General features: G+C 58.6%; 1 protein-coding gene across 2 annotated transcripts; it reads left to right on the top strand.

The window, feature by feature from the left end:
* The first annotated feature begins 2,607 nt into the window (after positions 1 to 2,607).
* FADS3 (fatty acid desaturase 3) lies at positions 2,608 to 18,470 on the top strand. Of its 2 annotated transcripts, XM_043452034.1 has the most exons (12): positions 2,612 to 3,043; positions 12,028 to 12,138; positions 12,563 to 12,760; positions 13,392 to 13,493; positions 13,618 to 13,740; positions 14,004 to 14,064; positions 14,538 to 14,614; positions 15,082 to 15,179; positions 15,524 to 15,620; positions 15,759 to 15,838; positions 16,010 to 16,135; positions 17,422 to 18,470. In XM_043452034.1, exons 1-12 carry the CDS (start codon positions 2,837 to 2,839, stop codon positions 17,471 to 17,473), a joined length of 1,332 nt encoding a protein of 443 aa, XP_043307969.1. In that variant the 5' UTR covers positions 2,612 to 2,836; the 3' UTR covers positions 17,474 to 18,470. The 2 variants fall into 2 exon arrangements, with proteins under 2 accessions (XP_043307970.1, XP_043307969.1); XM_043452035.1 differs by lacking the exon at positions 17,422 to 18,470 and having other exon boundaries at positions 2,608 to 3,043; positions 15,759 to 15,873.
* The last annotated feature ends 742 nt before the right edge of the window (positions 18,471 to 19,212 follow it).

The raw sequence follows: 19,212 nt of genomic DNA, 5'->3' as shown, positions 1-19,212 counted from the left end.
GAGCCCCACTGGCCTACACAAGCATCACTGGGCTCCAGGACAGTAGCTGGTGGCTCCGCAGGGGGATGGAGACTTCAGCGTGTCCAGAAGGCTGTGAAGCAGCTCTTAGAGAAGCCCAGCAGGGACTCAGAGGACTCCCCCGACCCCGCAAAAAAAAAATGCCCCAGCCGGTCAGACCCTCCTTTGCCTTTTGTATACTTCCCCTCCCCCTGCCCCAAACCAAAGCCTTGACAGTAGCCCCAAGGCAGCTCAGGAATGTCAAGTGGTACCTCTCTCTCTCCAAGTAGCCTGAGGCCTCTCGCTGCCCTGGTGGGGGTTTGGAGACAATGGAATCCCAAGATTCCCCAGGGCCTCTGACTCTAGGAAAGTTGCCAGATTCCCTGGTTTGAAGCCCAAAGAGGCCACGGAAGGTCCGGAGGCCCACAGAAAAGTGAAAGCTGTTCGGGGAGCTCCAGGGAGAAGGCACAGTTCAGGCTTTAAAGCAACTGGCTTCCCCGATAGTTCAGTGGTAAATAATCCGCCTGCAAAGCAAGAGACTCAGGAGATGCAGGTTCAATCTCCAGATCAGGAAGATGCTCCGGAGGAGGGCATGGCAACTGACTCCAGTATTCTTGCCTGGAGAATTCCATGGATAGAGGAGCCTGGCGGGCTATAGTCCACAGAGTCGCAAACAGTCGGACACGACTCAAGCCACTTAGCACACACTCCAGGTGGCAAGAAGTTTCAGCTGCCCTTCTCCCCTTGTTGGGATGAAGTAGCTGGAGGCAGTGGCCTAGCCCTGAGCCCTGTCCTTGCTTTCCCTCCTAGGGGATCCTTTGTTGGCCTTCATCTTCCTCACCTCTCTGGGCGCAGCTGGGGCAAGCGGAGGTTCTAACCCACTCAATCCCCTGCTACCTCACAGGAGCTGAGACCAGGCGAGGGCCCAGGGAAAGGGTCAGGGGTTAGTAACTGACCAGTGATGGCAGCTGAAGACAGGGTGAGGGCCACGACTCTTCTCTCCTGTTGCCCATGTGTGCATATGATGGGGCAGGGGCATCAGCAGCCATCTCCAGCTGCTTAGCTGCCAGCCACGCTCCTCTACCCCTACACACACTCAGGGAGGGGATTCCAGGACGCCTCAGCAGAGACAGCTCAGGCAGCCCTCAGCCGTGGTTTCCACAAGCTCTTACTGGTTGTCCTGGTAACCGAATGCAGGTGCTCCGGGTACCAAGGAGAACTCAAAGGCCTCTTCAAACCCGTCTCTGGACCCTGGCCAACCTGGTCCCACAAATATTACTGAGTGATTTCCTACGAAGTGTTAAATGAAAATAAAATGCTAGCACATCAGAAAACTATAGTTAGAGTTCTCAAAGTGTGTCCCCCAAACCAGAACGTTGGCATCAGCATCACCTAAGACCTTGTTAAGAAGCAATTCTCTGCCCCCAAAGCAGACCTGCTGAGCCCTCCTGGGGCTCCCACCCTCCGGTGGGAGCAGATCCGCCGGCACAACCTGCCAGGCGCCGAGGACGCCACAGCCCAGCAGTCTGTGCCTTAACACACCCTCTGGTGATACTGATGTGGGCTCAGCTTTGATCCCTGCTGCCCTGCAGCATAAAACTTAGCCTGATTTCATGCCCTGTCAGGTGTGAGAAATTGTGTCAGGTGTGAATTCTTAACTTTTAGAAACAGGTATGTTTGTCTCCGGGGCTTGCCAGGTGGCTCAGTGGTAAACAATCCGCCTGCCATGCAAGAGATGCGGGTTCGATTCCTGGGTCAGGAAGATCCCCTGGCGAAGGGCATGGTATCCCACTTCAGTATTCTTGCCTGGGAAATCCCATGGACAGAGGAGCCTGGCGGGCTACAGTCCACATGGGATTGGAAAACAGCCGGACGCAACTCAGCCACTAGACAACAACAAAATCTTGTCTCTGACAAATGACAAAGTGTAGGGGAGCAACCTACACTCTGAAAAGGAATTTATTTTAAGTAAAAAACAGGGAAGGGTACTATAAGGAGCAAGCCAGCCAACTGAGTAACCACATCCGGTGAATGACAGGACCCTACTCCCCGCTCCCGGGCCCCTGCTCTGACCCGGTGGCCATCCCGCGGCCCCCCCAACTCCGAATCTCCGAAGGCAGAAGGCCATTGACCTCCACAGATGGTCCCCCGGTGGGTGGGGGTGGTCAGGCCAGGACCAGCCCCGACCGAGGGACCTCGCTGAGCGAATGCTGGGGACCCCTGGTTCGAGAGCTCTTTACAGTCATCTCAAGGTAGTGTATCTACCTCTGAGAGCTCAGCATTTAACGTTCCAGAGGGCGCAGCGGGAAGCCCATTCTTCGCAGACTCTAGTTCTGGGCCCCACCGGGAGCGGGCCGGGCCCCCGAGGGCACAGCGGACACCGGCTGCCGGCTTCACCTCCCTCCGGCCCCGCCCTCCCTGCCCCGCCGGGCACGAGCGGGGTTGTGCCGGTGCCCCCCACAGGCCAGGGTGTGGTGGCCGCGGAGCCCCGCGGGCGGGGCGCGCCCGCCTCGACGCCGCCCTCCCCGCCGACCCCGCCGGCGAGCGGCGCAGCCAATGGGGGCCGAGCCGCTGCGCCGGGATTGGAACGGCGGCGGCGGGGGCCGGGGCGCGGGGAGGGGGCTAGGCGAGCGCTGTCAGCGCGGTTATAAGGGAGGGAAAAGTTGCCCGCGGACAGCCGGGCAGGCGCACGCTCGTACGGCGGCCGCAGCGGCAGGGCGGGGCCGCGGAGCAGCGGAGCAGCGGGTGGCGGCGGAGGAAGTCTCCGATCGCGGCCTCGCTCCCCTCGGGGTCTCCGCTCGGCGAGGTCCCGGGTTCGCGAGGACTTTTGCGCGCAGCCATGGGCGGCGTCGGGGAGCCAGACTGGGGACCTGAGCAGCGGGGGGCGCCGCTCCCCACCTTCCGCTGGGAGCAGATCCGCCGGCACAACCTGCCAGGCGACAAGTGGCTGGTCATTGAGCGTCGCGTCTACGACATCAGCCGCTGGGCACAGCGACACCCGGGGGGCAGCCGCCTCATCGGCCACCACGGCGCCGAGGACGCTACGGTAAGGCCGCCCACCGCCGGCCGGGTGGAGCCCCGGTGCTAGGCTGGGGCCTGGTCGCTGGGCACCGTGCCCTGCTTCACCGCGGGTGGGAGCGGGAGGGGTGGGAGCCGGGTGGGGGCTTAGCATCCTTCCTACTCGCGCTAACCTTTGACCTCCTGGCGGGGGACCCGGAGCTGGGAGGGACTGACGGGGGTCCTGATGTGGAGTAAGGAGACCACAGCCCGGCAAGAGGACCCGCACTCCTGGGGGTGGACCCGGGCTGGGCTGCAGCAGATGTCTGTGGGAGGGAGGGGGTCTCAGAGGTGGGTGTGTCCGGGCAGACAGCGCTGGCCCTAGGTGAGGGCGCTCCCTGATGCTCTGGTGTTCCTCCGCTGGGTTCTGGGTCCCCCCAGAGAGGGCTCTTCATGCTGGGTGCTTGCTGGATGCCAGAGGTAGGGCGGGTTCCCTAGAGGCTGGCAAGGATGTGCCCTCAGAGGCTGGCGGCAGGGCAGCAGAGCTTGGGCAGGGCCTAGAGGTCTGTGGCTTTCCCAGGAGCTGCTGTGAATGGCTCTGAGGGGCAGTGACTCACCTCTCCTGGGCTAGCAGCTGCGTGTGGGAGAATTTTGCCAGTCAGGCTGGGTGGGCCTCTTCGGAAAGCACAGTCACCCCAGGAACAGGCGGGCTCCTGTGGACCCCAGCTTCCCCTCTGCAGCCATGTCGAGACATTTTGGTCAAGGAGGAATGTGGTCTGTCCAGTGGGACCATTTGGCAGAGGAGCCATCAGGGTGAGACTCCTTACCAGCCCCTTTTCCCACAGACCGACCCCGGCCCCCACCCCCCACCGCCCCCAGCTGAACAATAGGACTTGGGGCCATGACGCTCTGTCCTTGACTATCCCAAATTCTAGGATGGTCACCCTGGGCACCAGGAAGTTCTTCAAGATTCCAGGGGATGCATCTCTAACTGGCGGGGCTTTAGATAACAAAAGAGATTGTGTCCTGTCCCAGTAGGGTCAGTGGCCCTGTTGCCAGAACCATCTCCTCTCTGCCCACTGCCTTCTCTCGTGGGTTGGGCGATCTTCTTGGGACTCTTTTAAGGAAAAACTCTCTCTTCCTCACTTTCCCCGGAAGCTGAGAGGTTAGGGATCAGACATCTCCTGAAACTCTAGAAGGTGATAGAGAAACCCTTCTGCGCATTGCCAGGGGGCCACGCGGTGGCCAGGGAGTGTGAGCTGACTGCGGGCTGGTGAGTGTGTGACCATCTCCAGGCCTATACATGTGTGAATGAGGCCTATGTTTGTGTACATGGTTACACATGCGCGTATTGCTGCCAGGGCGTCGGGGTGGGGGTGGGGGTGCGCTGGTAAGGAGCTGCAGCTCCTCCCTGCTTCCCTGGGCTGAGCGCTAGCCACCCCTCCAGGATCCTGGAGGTGGCCGCTCTGGCCTTTTTTCAACCTCTGACCTGGCAGACAGGATGGAGGCTGGCGAGAGGAAGCTGATGAAGAAGGTTTGTGAATCACTTTTTCCTGCTTGGTGCCCAGGCGTGTGCTGGGGACCCTCCTGTGCGGGAACCCCATCATCCATTTAGCTCTAGACCCTGAGACCCCACGTGACCACTTTCTCACTGATTCCTCACCAACAGGGTCCATTTTCCCATTTCCATTAAAAAACATGCTGTCTGTTCCCTTGGGCCATGTACTGGCTCTGCCATTGGAGGCTCTGAGTGACCTTGAACCAGGCATGTCACTCCTCTGAGCCTCAGTTTCCTCATCTGTAAAGTGGGGACAGCGGGGACAGACAGTGAGCCAGCTGAGGGCGGGACTGCGCCTTTGCAACTCGGCGGCCCCACAGCTGCCACGCAGTTGTTCCCAGTCAGCGTGTGTTGCCGGCTGATAAGTGTGAGTGTGCCCTGCAGACCGTAGAGTGCAGTGGACAGCCATGACATAGCCACCTCTTTGTCTGGTTCATTCATGTCTGTAACAGACCGTGATGTTAGGCCATCTCTTAGCTTTCCCAAGGCCCCAGACACTGGGCTTGAGTTGCCACCAATACCTGGTCTGTTCAGGCCAAAGGGGTTATGAAGAGATTGGGGGTGGGGGACCCCAGTTTTTGTCTGTGGTGAGCCCACATGGCAGAGCGGGGCTCAGATCACCCAGGGCCCAGTGTGGTCCAGTCCAGACCCCCAGGCACCCCAGACCCTCCCCTGGAGCACTGGTGGGGGTGGGGTAGCCATGTCGCAGGGGCTATGTTCCCGCAGCCACCTCTTACCAGCCCCTGCAGCCCATCAGCTGTTCTCCTGTTCAGGCCACAGAAGCCTTCCTGCCAGGAAATTCCCAGAGTTCCTGTGCCGTGAAGTCAGCCTGTGGCCATCCTGGGATACAAAGCCGGGTACCCTGGGGAGAGTGCTCTGGGCCCTGAGCCAGGTTTGTCTAAGAGTCATAGGCGGTCTGAGACTAGTGGAGCCAGCCAGGGAGGGGTGAGGCCCAGCTGCTGCTGGTCATAAGTTGACCAGGGCTGGGCGCTGAGCCCCTACTATGTGCCAGGCTCCGAACTCAGCACTTGATTTATAGACAGTCCCTCGTTGAATCCTCATGATACTTCTATGGGACAGGTACTGTTATTATTTCCATTTTACAGATGAGAAAACTGAGACTCAGGCAAAATGACTTGAAATTAAGTGATGGGTCTCGGATGTGAATCAACAACTCATGCTCTTAACCACCTGACCCACTGCCACTTAGCTGTTTATTTCATTCATTCATTCTTCAATTATTAACTCGCTAGATTCAACAGCAGATACCAGCAAGCATATCCTATATGCCAAACCTTGACCTAACCTCTGAAGATACTGCTATGAACAGAAAATCTGCTGGGAGGGACTTCCCTGACAGTCCAGTGGTTAAGGCTCCACACTTCCACTACAGGGGGCACAGGTTTGATCCCTGGTTGGGGAACTCTGGTCCCTCATGCTGCATGAGGCAGCAGAAAAAAAATCTGCTAGGATGTTCCTTGGTGGAGGGAACAGCTAGGGCAAAGGTTCAGAGGTGGGGCTATACTCTGTGTGTTCAAGGAATAGCAAGACCATCAGCGTGACTGGAGCTGAGCAGCGAGAAGGGCCAGCATTGAGGACCAGAGGTAGCAGGGGAAGCAGGACTTTGGTTTTATTCTAACGGGAGAATGCAGGGCAGAACAGAGAAGACAGGGGAATCTGACATATCAATACATTTTAAAAGGATCCCTAGTGAGGAAGGGGAAGGCAGAGCCTCCCAGGAGAAGAGGGAGGTGTTAAGAGATGATGGGGACCTCCCCCCACGCCCTGCCAGGGGAAGCCACTTGGAAGAGGTGGCCATTCACCTGGGCCCTGAGGTGCAGGTGTGTCCAGGGGAGAGGGCAGGTGATACTGCCCTCTCTGAACACCAACGGGAACCATTAGGATCTAACTCTGGGTGGTATTCAGACAATAAACTTCAGAGGTGATTCCAGTGTTAGCCCATTTTGCAGATGAGGAGACTGAGGCTGAATATGAGTGATTTAAAGGGACCTTCTTGGAACCCTCAAAGGGCAGGACCTTTGTCCTTGGGCTTGGAAGGTGGGGTTTGTGTTTGGCACGTGGGTAGGGGCAGGTCTGAGCAGATCTGAGGCTCTGGAGTGAAAGTGGGGGACTCAGATGACCTGGCCCCAGGGCCCACACTGCTTCCACCTACCACGCTGGCTGCCTTGAAAACTGCTTAATGGCCTCTTCCTGTGAAGCGTGCCCTCTCTGGGCTCTATAGGCGTTTTCTGCAATGTCTTCACCCACCCAGGCCCCTGGTGGGGCTGGGGGGTGGGGCGACAGGGGGGTTGCCGTGCCTTGGGGGAGGTGTCAGGATTGTGTGGTGCTGGGCAGGAATGTGGGGATGCTAGCGGCCTAAGCACCCTGGCAGCCCGTTTGCATTTCCTCGTAAGGACGCCCAAGCAGCAGCCATGGGTTTCTCAGGAAACAGCAGCGGGAAAGAACCAGAGCTCAGTGGTGGAAAGAGGACCCAGGAGTCCACTTCAGGCCATGGCTGAGTCAGCGGCACTTGTGAGGCCAAGGGTGCTGGATGGAGGAGACCGTCCCCTCCCAGGCCACTGCAGTCATCACCAGGGACACCAGGGGTGCTAGGGGGATAGGGGCAACTTCCTGGGGGCATCTGCCCTTGAGCGGGACTCTGCTGCTTGGGCAGGAGTTGGATACTCCTGTCCAGAGCTGTGTGCCCTTTGGCCTCAGTTTCCTCATCTGTAAAATGGGGATACTGATGGTGCCTCCTCATTGGCTGGAAGGAGCATCTGGCCACTGGGAGTGAGATCCGGCTCTCCTTTCGAATCTTCCCACTCAAAAGGGAGGGAGGGAGGGAGAGACGAGTTCCTGAGTGTGTCCACCCCCATCCTCACAACCCACTGGCGCCTCCTGTGCTGAGGTTAAAAGGAGCAGACCCAAGCCACCTGAGCCCCCAGCTGCTCCACCCCTTTCTTGATCTGGAACAGTCCAGATTCTTTGAAGAAGTGACCAGAAATGCTCCCCGCCCCCACCTTATCTCTGGGGCGGAAGGTGTCCTGCCTGCTCGCCTCAGGCTGCCCAGAACATGACCAGCAGGGCGCACCTCCGCCCTCCGCCCTCCTGCCTCCTGCCCGCGGGCCTGGATCTCTGGGTGGACTGCAGGGAAGGGCAGCTGAGGCCACGGGGACTGGATGCCGGGCTCCTTCGCAATGCTCCGCCTGCACTGACTCAGTCCTCCAGCAGCCCTGCGAGATGGGCATGAATGATTCCTGATTTACTGATGACCAAGTACAGGATGGAGAAGGGGTGTGATCTTTCCTGCGGCTCCACGGCTTGGCGTGGCTCATAAATGGCTCGGCTCCTACCCTCTGCAGGCTGCCTCCTGAGTCTCCCCACGCCTGCCCTTAACCAGCTGCTCCCTGGAGTTCAAGCCAGGCAGGGCTGGGGGCCTGGGCAGGAGCAGCTCTGAGGCTTCCAGGCACTGAAGCAGGGCTGGGTGGGAGCTGTGCCCTGGGAGGGCATGGACCTCACAGGAGATCCCTGGTTCTGAATCCCCGCTCTGCCACTGCAGACTCGGGGCGGGTGGCCTCACCACTCTGAGCCTCCATTCCCTCCCCGGCAAAATGGCTCAGACCCCCGTCTGGTGGGCTGTGGAGGGTCGGCTCTTGTCCACATGTTCACGCCTGCCATCCTGACCCTGCTCTGTGCAGGGCTCCGAGGTCCCCGAGTGAACAGGGCCTGTCCCTGCCACCTGCAGTCTATGTTTAGAGACACCATTTTAGTTCTAGAAGTTTCACCCAAGTCTGTTCCAAGAACTAGTGAGGGGCCTAAATTGTCACCTCCGTGGGGGAAAGTCACAGGGTTTGCACCCGTGCCCCTGAGAAGATGTTTCCAGGTGCACCGGGGGTGGGGTGCAGTGTAAGGCTGGGACCTCCTGCAGTGCCCTGAGACTTGGTCAGTGCAGCCCCAGAAATGCCAGGACCACCCTCCTGACCCCCACACCCCGGCCTCTGAGCAGCCAGATCCTTGGTTGCTCAGGATGGTGACCAGCCTCCCACCTAGGAGACCCACTGCCTCCCCTCTGACCGGGGAGTGGCCACCCTGAGGCCACAAGCACCATTTTACAGTCAGACCAAGTTCTGGTCCAGCCTTCATCAGATGGAGCTGTGTGACCTTGGGTAAGCGGCTCAACCTCTCTGAGTCTTCTGCCCATTGAGATTCCTGAATGTTTAAACAGAGACCAAAGAGGACTGGGTCACACGGCCCCAGCCAATAGTCCAGGGAAAAAAAAAAAAGCAAAAACTGTTTGCTGAGGTTTGGGTCTGAAGCCAGGGATCTACTCTGTTGCTGCTCAGACCACAAGAAGTGTAGGCTCTGGAGTGCTCACCCAGCCCCAGGAACCTGCGCTGCTTTCCCAGTGCCTACTGCAGCACTGCCTTCCCGCCCATCAGTTAGAGACTTGTTGGTGAGCTCCGGGATAGTCCCACCTGGACCTGAGGGGGCTCACCCCTTCCTTACTCACTGTAAGGGACACATCTGGCTGGAGATCTCGGGCGGTCCTGGCTCTGGCCTTTCCCTCGGGGCATCTCCAGGCCTGGCTTGGGTACATCTGGGCGAGGGGAAAGGAGTCGGGGAGGTGACCGGCTGCCCCAGCTGCTCGGCTCAAGAGCATGGCCTCGGAGCATCTGGGGTCTGCTGGGTCCTAGGGTGGCCCCAGAACAGACCCAGCGGAAGGGAGAGAAGGGGGACTGGGAGGGTGGACATGCTGGGGCCGTACCCACAGGACACACATCTGCTCTGTGTGTGTGTGTGTGTATGTGCACGCGCACGCCAGGCTGTGTCTCTCTGGGTGTCTGGGTGACTGCCCGTGTGTGTTGTTCCAGAGCGTGGCTGTGAGCCTTCGTGGGTTGGTGGTGGTGTCTGGTTGTGTAGAGGCACACGCTTATGGCACTGATCCTGTGATACCTGTGAGCCTCGGGTGTTACACCCTTTGTGAGCGTGCCGTGTGCCTCTGTATGTGGGCTCCGTGCACCACCAGGGGGGTTTCAGAGGAAATGAGAATCAGAGTCAATGCTCATTCAGGCTTAAAACAGAAGGAAATTCTGACATGCTACACATGGATGAACTTTGAAGACATTATGCTAAGTGACAAGTCAGTGACAAAAGGACACAGACTATATGATTCCTCTTCTAAGTGTCAATTCTTTTTTTTTTTTCTGGCTAAGTTGCATGACTTGCAGGACTTTAGTTTCCTGACCAGGGATTGAACCTGTTCCCTGTGCAGTGGAAGCATAAAGTCCTAACGACTGAACCACCAGGGAATTTCCTTCAAGTCAATTCACAGAGAGCAGCACCTATGGTTTTCAGAGGCTGTGAGAGTCGTTAGTCGTTAGTCGTGTCCGACTCTTTGCGACCCCGTGGACTATACAGTCCATGGAAATTCTCCAGGCCAGGATACTGGAGTGGGTAGCCTTTCCCTTCTCCAGGGGATCTTCCAAACCCAGGGATCAAACCCAGGTCTCCCACATTGCAGGCGGATTCTTTACCAGCTGAGCCACAAGGGAAGCCCAAGAATACTGGAGGGGGTAGCTTATCCCTTCTCCAGCAGGTGTTCCCAACCCAGGAATTGAACCGGGGTCTCCTGCATTGCAGGCAGATTCTTTATCAACTGAGCTATGAAGGCTGGGAGAGGTAGAAATGGGGAGCTAGTGTTTCATGGGGACAGAGTTCCAGCTGAGGTAGATGAAGAAGTTCTGGAGATGGATGGCGGGGATGGTTGCTGGACAATGTGAATACATTTAATGCCGCTGAACTGTACACTTCGAAATGGTGAAAATGGTCAATTTTATGTATGTTTGACTATAATTAAAAAAAAAAAAAAGTTAATGCTCTTGGCTCTAGAGCCAGAAAGGTCTGGAGTCTCATCCCTTGGATTTGCCCAGTTCCAGGCAGGAGAACAGACTCATTCGGGGTCATGGTGAGCAGGGTCAGCCAAGCACAGGAGCACTCTTCCTCTTAGCTCCCCGGCCAACACTCCCCAGGTGGCCAGCGCCATGGCAGCTTCCTGGGGGGCCCCCTCCCCTCGACCCCCTGTCTCCCAGGGGTGCTTCCCCCGCCATCAGAGCTCTTCCAATACAGCCCCATCGCCTACTGTGAGCTCCAGGGAAGGGCCCCAAGTCAGCCTTCCCAAGGACCTAGGTTATTCCAGAAGCTACAGCCTCGGAGCCCCCAGGTCCTCAGGCTGGTCCAACCCCCTGGGCCAGGAGGGGAGAGCAGCTAATAGGAAAGGGGAACCCCTCGGGTGAATCCTGCAGGTGTGGCCTCTAGGCGGGGGCTGAAGGGGGCCTGAGGTTCCTCTGAGCCCGGCACAGGATGGTGTGGGGGATGTCGTGCAGTAACTCCAAGGGGCCTGCCTGGCTGTTGGAACACCCACCAGGTGCTGCTAGGCTCATTAGCGAGAGGACAATAGCAGCCAGCAGTCACCTTCCTGGGGACACCCCCACCTCAACTGGCCCCAGGCACTGCTTCCACCGTCCAGGCTGCTGGTCAGCTGGGGCTGGCTCACTCAGAGAGCCTCTGCAAGTCCAAGGATAAAAACCCATTTGTGAATGACAGAGAGCCAAGGACGAGGGCTAGATCAGGAACACTGAGCCCAGGTGTGACGTTCAAGTTTACGCACAGTTCAGCGCTGCCAAGCGTGAGCGGTGGGGGTCACTTCCTGACCAGTCCTCTCCTCTTTATCTTTATCCCTCAGCCCTTTATCTTGCCTGAGGTCGCTCTCTTTCTCTGACCCCTTCTGCTTTGCGCCCTGCCCCTACCCCTCGCCACCATTACAGAGAATAACAGGAATGTTAGATTGTTTATTAAACTTATATTTAAAAAAAAAACACTTATTTTCCCCTCCTTTTCAAATTAGGTAAGTTTAACTGTTCAAGCATCTTCAGGCTGTGTGGTCTTCGGTGGATTTTTTTTTTTTTTCCTCCTGGTGGCCCAGTGGTCATCAATTGCCAATTTCCTCACTTGCACGTTACTCACTGCTTATGTTTGTAAAAGCTGGTAGATCTGACATTTGTGACCCAGTAGAAAAGCATAGGATTTTGAGAAAGCTTTACCTGTGATCTTTTTTGGAAAAGTCAAACTCTTTCATGAACGGAAGCAGGGAAAACTTTCTGTAAATCCAGATTTTAAAATACCTAGCCAAGTTTGGGGAAACGCCCCACGGCAGGGTGAAGCAGCTGGAGCCCAGTAGGCGAGGGATACCCAAGCAGGGCACCCAGGGCCTGGGCAGGACCAGGGAGGGCTCATGGGCAAGGCTGACTGTTGCTCAGTTGTGACTGCTGAACAACCAGCTGCCCGCCTGCCCGCCTGCCTGCCTGCCTGTTCTGCCCTTCCATCAGCAGCCCTTCTGCTCTGTCTCTGCCTGCTGCCTCTGGGTGCTGCTCCAGCTGTCTGGCTGTCTGTCCACCTAACTCTCTGCTCTCCTTCAGGATGCCTTCCATGCCTTCCACCAGGACCTCAGTTTTGTGCGCAAGTTCCTGCAGCCTCTGCTGATTGGAGAGCTGGCCCCAGAGGAGCCCAGCCAGGATGGACCCCAGAATGTGAGCAGGGCCCCGGTGGAGGCTAAGTCCCTCGTGTGGGGCTGGAAGAATGGGGGCATTGCTGGTAACAACTTCGTGGTTTGCCAGCCCTCCCGAGCGGACAGTTGCTGGCAGAGCTGTAGGGATGCGTGCACCAGCATTTCCTGGGGGACCCCAGGCAGACCCCCTTCCTTGCTCTGGGCCCTGCATCCCCATCTATGATGAGGATTTAGAGGAACTGAGCTCTAAGGGTTTTCTCTGCTTCTCAGACTCCCCACTCCTTTTGTGGGGGTGGGGAAACCCCATCCCCTTTGGCCACACCCCTTGGACCCTAGGAGGAGCAGCTGTGGGGGGCTGCCCGGGAAGATGAGGGTGGGGGGGATGGAGGGTGGGAGTGGGGGGCCTCCCTTGCTTCCTCGGCTGACCAGCCATTCCACCCCGGCAGACCCAGTTGATCGAGGACTTCCGAGCCCTGCGCCAGGCGGTCGAGGACATGAAGCTGTTTGAAGCCAAACCCACCTTCTTCGCTCTCCTGCTGGGCCACATCCTGGCCATGGAGGTGCTCGCCTGGCTCATGATCTACATGCTCGGCCCCGGCTGGGTGCCCAGCACCCTGGCCGCCCTCATCCTGGCCGTCTCCCAGGTGACCCAGCACTGTCTTGCAGATACCTAGACTGACTAACAGCCACGGCCTGGCACACGTGGGCACTTGGAAAATGTTTGCTGAAAACAAACATTGACCAGCAAACAAAAATCACTGCAGCAAACAAAACATTTCTTTGTTTCTTTCTTTGTCTGTAAACAAAGAATGACTAGCCAGTGGCCCCATAAGGCCAGCTTCATTTTAAGTGAACTAAGGAAGCTCTTTATTTAGTTACCCCACAGGGAGCCCAGGGTCCAGAGCTGGAAGGCTGCTGCCTGCAGCTCCATGACAATCTTGCAGCCCCTGGACCTCCCAAGCTCAGCTGTCCTTGTCTCTTAAAAGAGGAATCTGGGGACTTCCCTGGCAGTCCAGTGGTTAAGACTCCGCACTTCCACTGCAGGGGGTGCAGGTTCTATCCCTCGTAGGGGAACTAAGATCCCACATGCCCTGCCGGGCGGCCAGAAAACAAAAACTAAATTAAAAAAAAAAAAGAGGAAGCTGGCCCACTAGGGTCTAGAGTGGAACGCCAGCTGCGGGGGTGTCCTGTGAGCTGGGAGGGCTGGCTGGCCAGGGCTCCGGGCTGGACCCCCGGCGGCTCCCTGCCACAGCCCTGGACCCTGCTTCTCCCCAGGCCCAGAGCTGGTGTCTGCAGCACGACCTGGGCCACACGTCCATCTTCAGGAATTCCCGGTGGAACCACTTGGCCCAGCAGTTTGTGATGGGGCAGCTGAAGGTGAGGGTGGGGGCGGATGGCGGGCAGCAGGGGGCCGAGAGGGGGCGGGGCTGCATGGGGGTGGGCGTGGTCGCGTGGGTGGGTGTGGCCTGGCCCCTACCCCTGAGAGCCCCCTCCCGCGCAGGGCTTCTCTGCGCACTGGTGGAACTTCCGGCACTTCCAGCACCACGCCAAGCCCAACATCTTCCACAAGGACCCGGACGTGACCGTGGCGCCTGTCTTCCTTCTGGGGGAGTCGTCCGTCGAGGTGCGTGGGGGGACACGCTCAGGCCGGGCCTTCAGCGGAAACTTGGTGGCCCCAGAGCCCCCCAGCCCCGCGGTGGCCCCGCCCCGTACTCTGTCTAATTCTAGGCTGAGCCCCTGTCCCCGGGGTGCCCCCTCCCAACCTCCCAGTGGCTAGAATCCAGAGTTGCCTTGGCCCCTTGGCCCAGCCAGCCCCCTGGCCCTGCCCCGCGGCGAGGAGGGCCTGGAGAGCCGCCCTCCCCAGCCGGCCGCCTGTGTCCCCAACAGTACGGCAAGAAGAAGCGCAGATACTTGCCCTACAACCATCAGCATCTGTACTTCTTCCTGAGTGAGTGTCCCCTTGTCCTCCTGGGAGTGGGGGCATGGATGGGGTGGGGGTCACGCTGGGGCCTACTTTGTCCACTGCACGTCTCTGGTCACCCCAGCCTGCAGCCCATACGGCCAGAGGCGGTCACAGCCCTGCCTGCAGCTTTCAGAGTTCCTTCCTGCCCTTGGTCAGGGCATCCCGAGCCCTAGGGCAGTTGTTGGGGCCACAAGGTGAGGATTAAAGGGATGTATCAGGCTGGTGCCAACCTGCAGAAGGGGCATGGGGGAGGCGGTGGGGCAAGGACCAGCCTGGAAAGGCTCAGACACTGGGGGCCTGAGTGAGGACCAGGCCTTGTGGGTGATGCAGGCTCATCCCTGCCGGGTGGGACCAGCCTCCAACCCCCCGGAGGAACTGAGCCCCCTCCCCCTCCCTCTGGCCGGCCCACTCTGCACCCCCACCCTGCTCCTGAGCCCCCCTCATGCCCCTCCTTGCAGTCGGCCCACCGCTGCTCACGCTGGTGAACTTCGAAGTGGAAAATCTGGCCTACATGCTGGTGTGCATGCAGTGGATGGTGAGCGGGGGCCCTGCCAGCTCCCCTGGGCATGCAGCTGTGGTGGCGGAGGGTGGGGTGTCGGGGACAGCCCAGTCCACCATTGCAAACACGTGTGCATGTAGTGATGTGGAACACGTGTGCTCGAGAGCAGGGGGAGTGAGTGTGTGCATGTGTGGTTGCCAGGTCAGGGTGTGGTGTGCATTTCTCACAGTGAGACATGAGGGTGGGGACCCTCTGGGCCCCCTCTGCCAGGTATTTGTCTTCTGCGCAAGGCTTCCTTCATCCCACATCCTTGCACAGCATCCATGGTCAGCCCTGTGAGGCTGGCAGGGCGAAGACTTGTCCCCTTACCTGGCTGAGAAACCCAGGCCCCGAGAAGGGGTGGTGATGTGCCAGTCTGAGGCACATCGAGCCAAAAGGATGGGGATGACCCCAGCTCCCCCTCCCGGCTGCCTCTCGGCCTCCCCATCTTCCCTCCTCTACAGGACTTGCTCTGGGCCGCCAGCTTCTACGCCCGCTTCCTCTTGTCCTATATCCCCTTCTACGGCATTCCTGGGGCGCTGCTCCTCTTTGTGGCTGTCAGGTATGGCCAGGTTCGGCATGACAATCAGCAGGGCACCCTGATCACAGACCTCAGTGTTTCCATCTGCAGAATGGGGACAGCAGTACTGTCTCCCTGGGCTGTTGAGTGGCAGCATCCAGGGGGTGGCAGGTCTCAGGGAAGCCATCTGGGGCATCCACCCTTTTGAGTAGGGCTGCTCTGGGCTCAGCCTGGCAGTGGCCTCCACACCACTTGGCTGCTTGAAACACCAGTGGGGAGGAATTGCAATCCCATAGTACAGATTGGGAAGCTGAGGCCCATAGTACAGATGGGGAAGCTGAGTGGTCAGCAGGATGTGGGGCAGTGCCTTGAACCTCCTCTGACAGGGTCCTGGAGAGCCACTGGTTCGTGTGGATCACACAGATGAACCATATCCCCAGGGAGATTGGCCATGAGAAGCACCGGGATTGGGCCAGCTCTCAGGTGGGCAGCCGGGGTGGGGCCCATCCTGGGGGTAGGGGTGGGGTCCCCAGCTGGGAAGAATGGGGGCACTGATGGGGCTGCCGTGGGGTTGGTGCTCTGTGCCAGCCCCCTCACCCGTGCCCCGCCTGCTCCTGGCAGCTGGCAGCCACCTGCAACGTGGAGCCCTCGCTCTTCATCGACTGGTTCAGCGGACACCTCAACTTCCAAATCGAGCACCAGTGAGCGCAGACCCAGGGGCGGGGGTACAACAGAGGTGGGAGTGAGGCCTGAGCACCCCCCATCCCGTGTCCCATCTGCTCCGGCGGGGGGAGGCCAAGACATCTGCCCTGGAGGGCCCGGGAGAGATGGTGAGCGGGTCCAAGGGTGCCAGCACACTGTCTCCCCTGCAGTCTCTTCCCCACGATGCCGAGGCATAACTACCGCAGGGTGGCCCCGCTGGTCAAGGCCCTGTGTGCCAAGCATGGCCTCAACTATGAGGTGAAGCCCTTCCTCACCGCCCTGGTGGACATCATCAGGTAAGGGCCCTCCGCTCACGGTGGCTCCCCAGGGCCCCCGCCCACCCCTGGGGCCCGTCAGCCCCGTCCTGAGCATCCATCTGGCTCTCTGGAGTTCTTGCAGGTTCCTCTCTGGGAGCTGGCATTCAGGGCCTTTCCCATCAGCCTCTCTGCCCTTGGTCTGTGACCCTAGCCCCGTCCTTCCCAGTATCTGCTCACACACACAGGCCCAGGCCCGGTCCTCATCAGTGAGCAGAACTTCCCGACATCCCTGCCTTCCTAGAGCTGACATCCGAGCAGGGGGAAACGAAAAGCAAGCAGTTAATCACAGAAAATAAGTAAATGACAGAAAACGTGAGAAAGGGAGAAGTGCTTCAACAAAAAGCAAAGCAAAACCACAGAACCTTTGGGTGGGTACAGGAGAGGAAATGGGGGGTACCAGGCAGAGATGCAATTTTTAGTTGGGTGGCAGGGTGGTGGTAAGAAGGCAACGTGTGAGCAGAGACAGGAGAAAGGCTGGTCGTAGAGACATCTGGGGGCAGCAGGTCTGGGGCTGGGAAATAACCTTGCAAAGGCCCCGAGGAAGGAGCATGCTAGATGTGTGGGAGAGCCAGTGAGCAGAGGAGGGGTACACAGGACTTGGATTTTGGAAAGATGCTCTGACTGCAGGAACGAACTGATGGGGCAGGAAGAGCAGACTGGGGTTCCTGCAGCTGTTCAGGGGCGACCGGGCTCGGCCCTGGTGGTAGCCTTGACAGGGGAACAGAGGCCAGAGTCTCAGCCAGAGCTCTTCCACCTCTGTGCCTTAGCACAGGCTGTTCCCTTTACTTTGAGGCGCTTCCTTCTCTTACTGGCGTTTGAATTCCTCCTTCATCACCCTTCCCAGCCCGATCCTCGAAGCCCCTGCCACTTGGCCTGGCCCCTTTCAAACACCTGGCACAGAGTTTTGCTAGCAAGTTATTGATGCTTCTGGTTCCCCCGCCTGATGTCAGACTGGTGGTGGGCACACTCCACGCCTTACAAATCTCTGGATCGCAGGGCTCAGCAAGAGGAAGCGACATAGAGAGCCGGGTGAGGAGGGACAGGCCCACCCTGGTTCCTGGCTGGATGTGGCTTGGGCCCTTCCCCCTCCCACCCAAGGTCTAGGTTCCACTCAAGTTAATGAGGGTGGAGCCGCCTCTCCCAGCCCTCTCCTCCGGCCCCACCCCAGCTGCCTGCCCATCTCCACTCACACTCATCATCGTGGGGGGAAGAGGTTAATATCTTGCCATTGAGTCCCTCACATCTTCCCTACCCCCACCACCCAGGTCCCTGAAGAAGTCTGGCAATGTGTGGCTGGAAGCCTACCTCCACCAGTGAAGACCGCAGCGCCCGGGGCCCCAGCAGCCACCAAGCCACCCAGACAGGCTTCCTCACCTGCCCCACCTCGCCCTGCCTCAGGCTGGAGGCCCGGCCTGTCCTCTTGGGTCCCCTCCCCGTCTGCTCCACAGCCCTACGACCGTGGCTCTAGACCCGCCAGGACCAGGGCTAGGGGCTGGTGTATAAAGACACACAGTGAGCGTGACATGTTTTCCTACAGCAAAAATTTAGGGGAAAAAATGTTATTTTTATATAAAAAGAAACCCAGGTATGTTATGGAGTAGAATATTTGCATGGATCTTAGAACTGGAGTTCAGGTCCTTGGGCCATCAGAGTGTTGGGAGGTGAGAGGGTGGTGATGGATGGTGGCTTTCCAGGTTGCCCTCCTCCCTGGGTCAGGGAGCTGGCATCTGCCCTGAGCTCAGATGCCCGAGGGCCTGGTCCCTTCCTGTTCTTCACCCAGTCACCAGCAACCTTGGTAGTTCACTTCAGGCTCACCCCACTTTACTCCGTTGCATAGTTGGACAGGGAGGCTTCTCTGGTGGTTCAGTGGTGAAGAATCTGCCTGCCAGTGGAGACACAGGTTCAATCCCTGGGTTGAGAAGATTTCTTGGAGAAGGAAATGGCAAGCCACTTCAGTATTCTTGCTTGGGAAATCCCCTGGACAGAGGAGCCTGGTGGGATAGGGTTGCAAAAAGAGTCAGACCAGACTTAGTGATTAAACAACACAGAGAGACAGAGACCGAGGCAGACAGGGGCCGAGGGCCATGTGTGGGGGCACCCCCTGGATCACCCCCCTGTCTGGCATCTGCATTGGCCTGATGGCTGAGGGGCCTTAGAAGGCCACTAGTGGGGGTCTGCTGCTGAGCTCAGAAGTATACCTGGCATCACCCCAGTGAGGGGGTCCACAGGAGGTGATCGGGATCTCCCCCTGCCCCATGCCTGCCCAGGACCTCGTGCTGATTTCCAGCCGCTGCAGTGAACCATTCAAGCAGGACCCCTGTGTGTGTGTATTAATTTCACTTCAGTTGTGTCTGTCTCTTTGTGACCCCATGGACTGTAGCCCGCCACGCTCCTCTGTCCATGGGATCCTCCAGGCAAGAATACTGGAATGGGTAGCCATTCCCTTCCCCAGGGGTTCTTTCTGGCCCAGGGATTGAACTCGGGTTTTCCGCATTGCAGGCAGATTCTTTTACCGTCTGAGACACCTGGAAGTCCAAGGACCCCTGGAACGGGGCTCTTTCCATCCCTGGAGTCTGAGAACAAGGTGTGGTCCTTCACTGAGCCTTGGGCTCCTCATCTGGAAAATGGGTGTGGTTGACCTGGGCCTGTGGTGTTTGGACACTTCTGGGGGGGCCTTTGAGCTGGCTGTTGGGGCTTCCTGAAGATGGGAAGGAGGAAGAGCCGGGCTGCTGGACCCCTCTGCTCAGCAGCTCCAAGCCAAGTAGACGGTTTCATTAGAAGTGTCAGCAGCTTGAGAAAAAAATGGAAACGCTGAGCTAGGATTTCTCTGAGGGACTTTCTGGCCCGGGGGCCGGAATCTCCCCACCAGCTGCAGGATTGCCCCCACTCTTTGTCCCCGGGGCCCCAGACTGGGTTTCCTACAGAAAGTGGAAGGGGGCAGGTACTGCAGTTCTTGTCCACTCTTTCCCTGGACCATCCAGTCCCACTCCACACCGTGTCCCGCTTTTCTCTAGAGTCCAGCAGCCAGGGGTGGGGGAAGTCCTGGACTCCAGGCT

Source organism: Cervus canadensis, chromosome 29 (assembly GCF_019320065.1).
Source record: "Cervus canadensis isolate Bull #8, Minnesota chromosome 29, ASM1932006v1, whole genome shotgun sequence".
In the NCBI taxonomy this organism is placed as follows: domain Eukaryota; kingdom Metazoa; phylum Chordata; class Mammalia; order Artiodactyla; family Cervidae; genus Cervus; species Cervus canadensis.
Note: the sequence above shows the minus strand (reverse complement) of the source record. Positions and strands in the feature narration are given on the sequence as shown.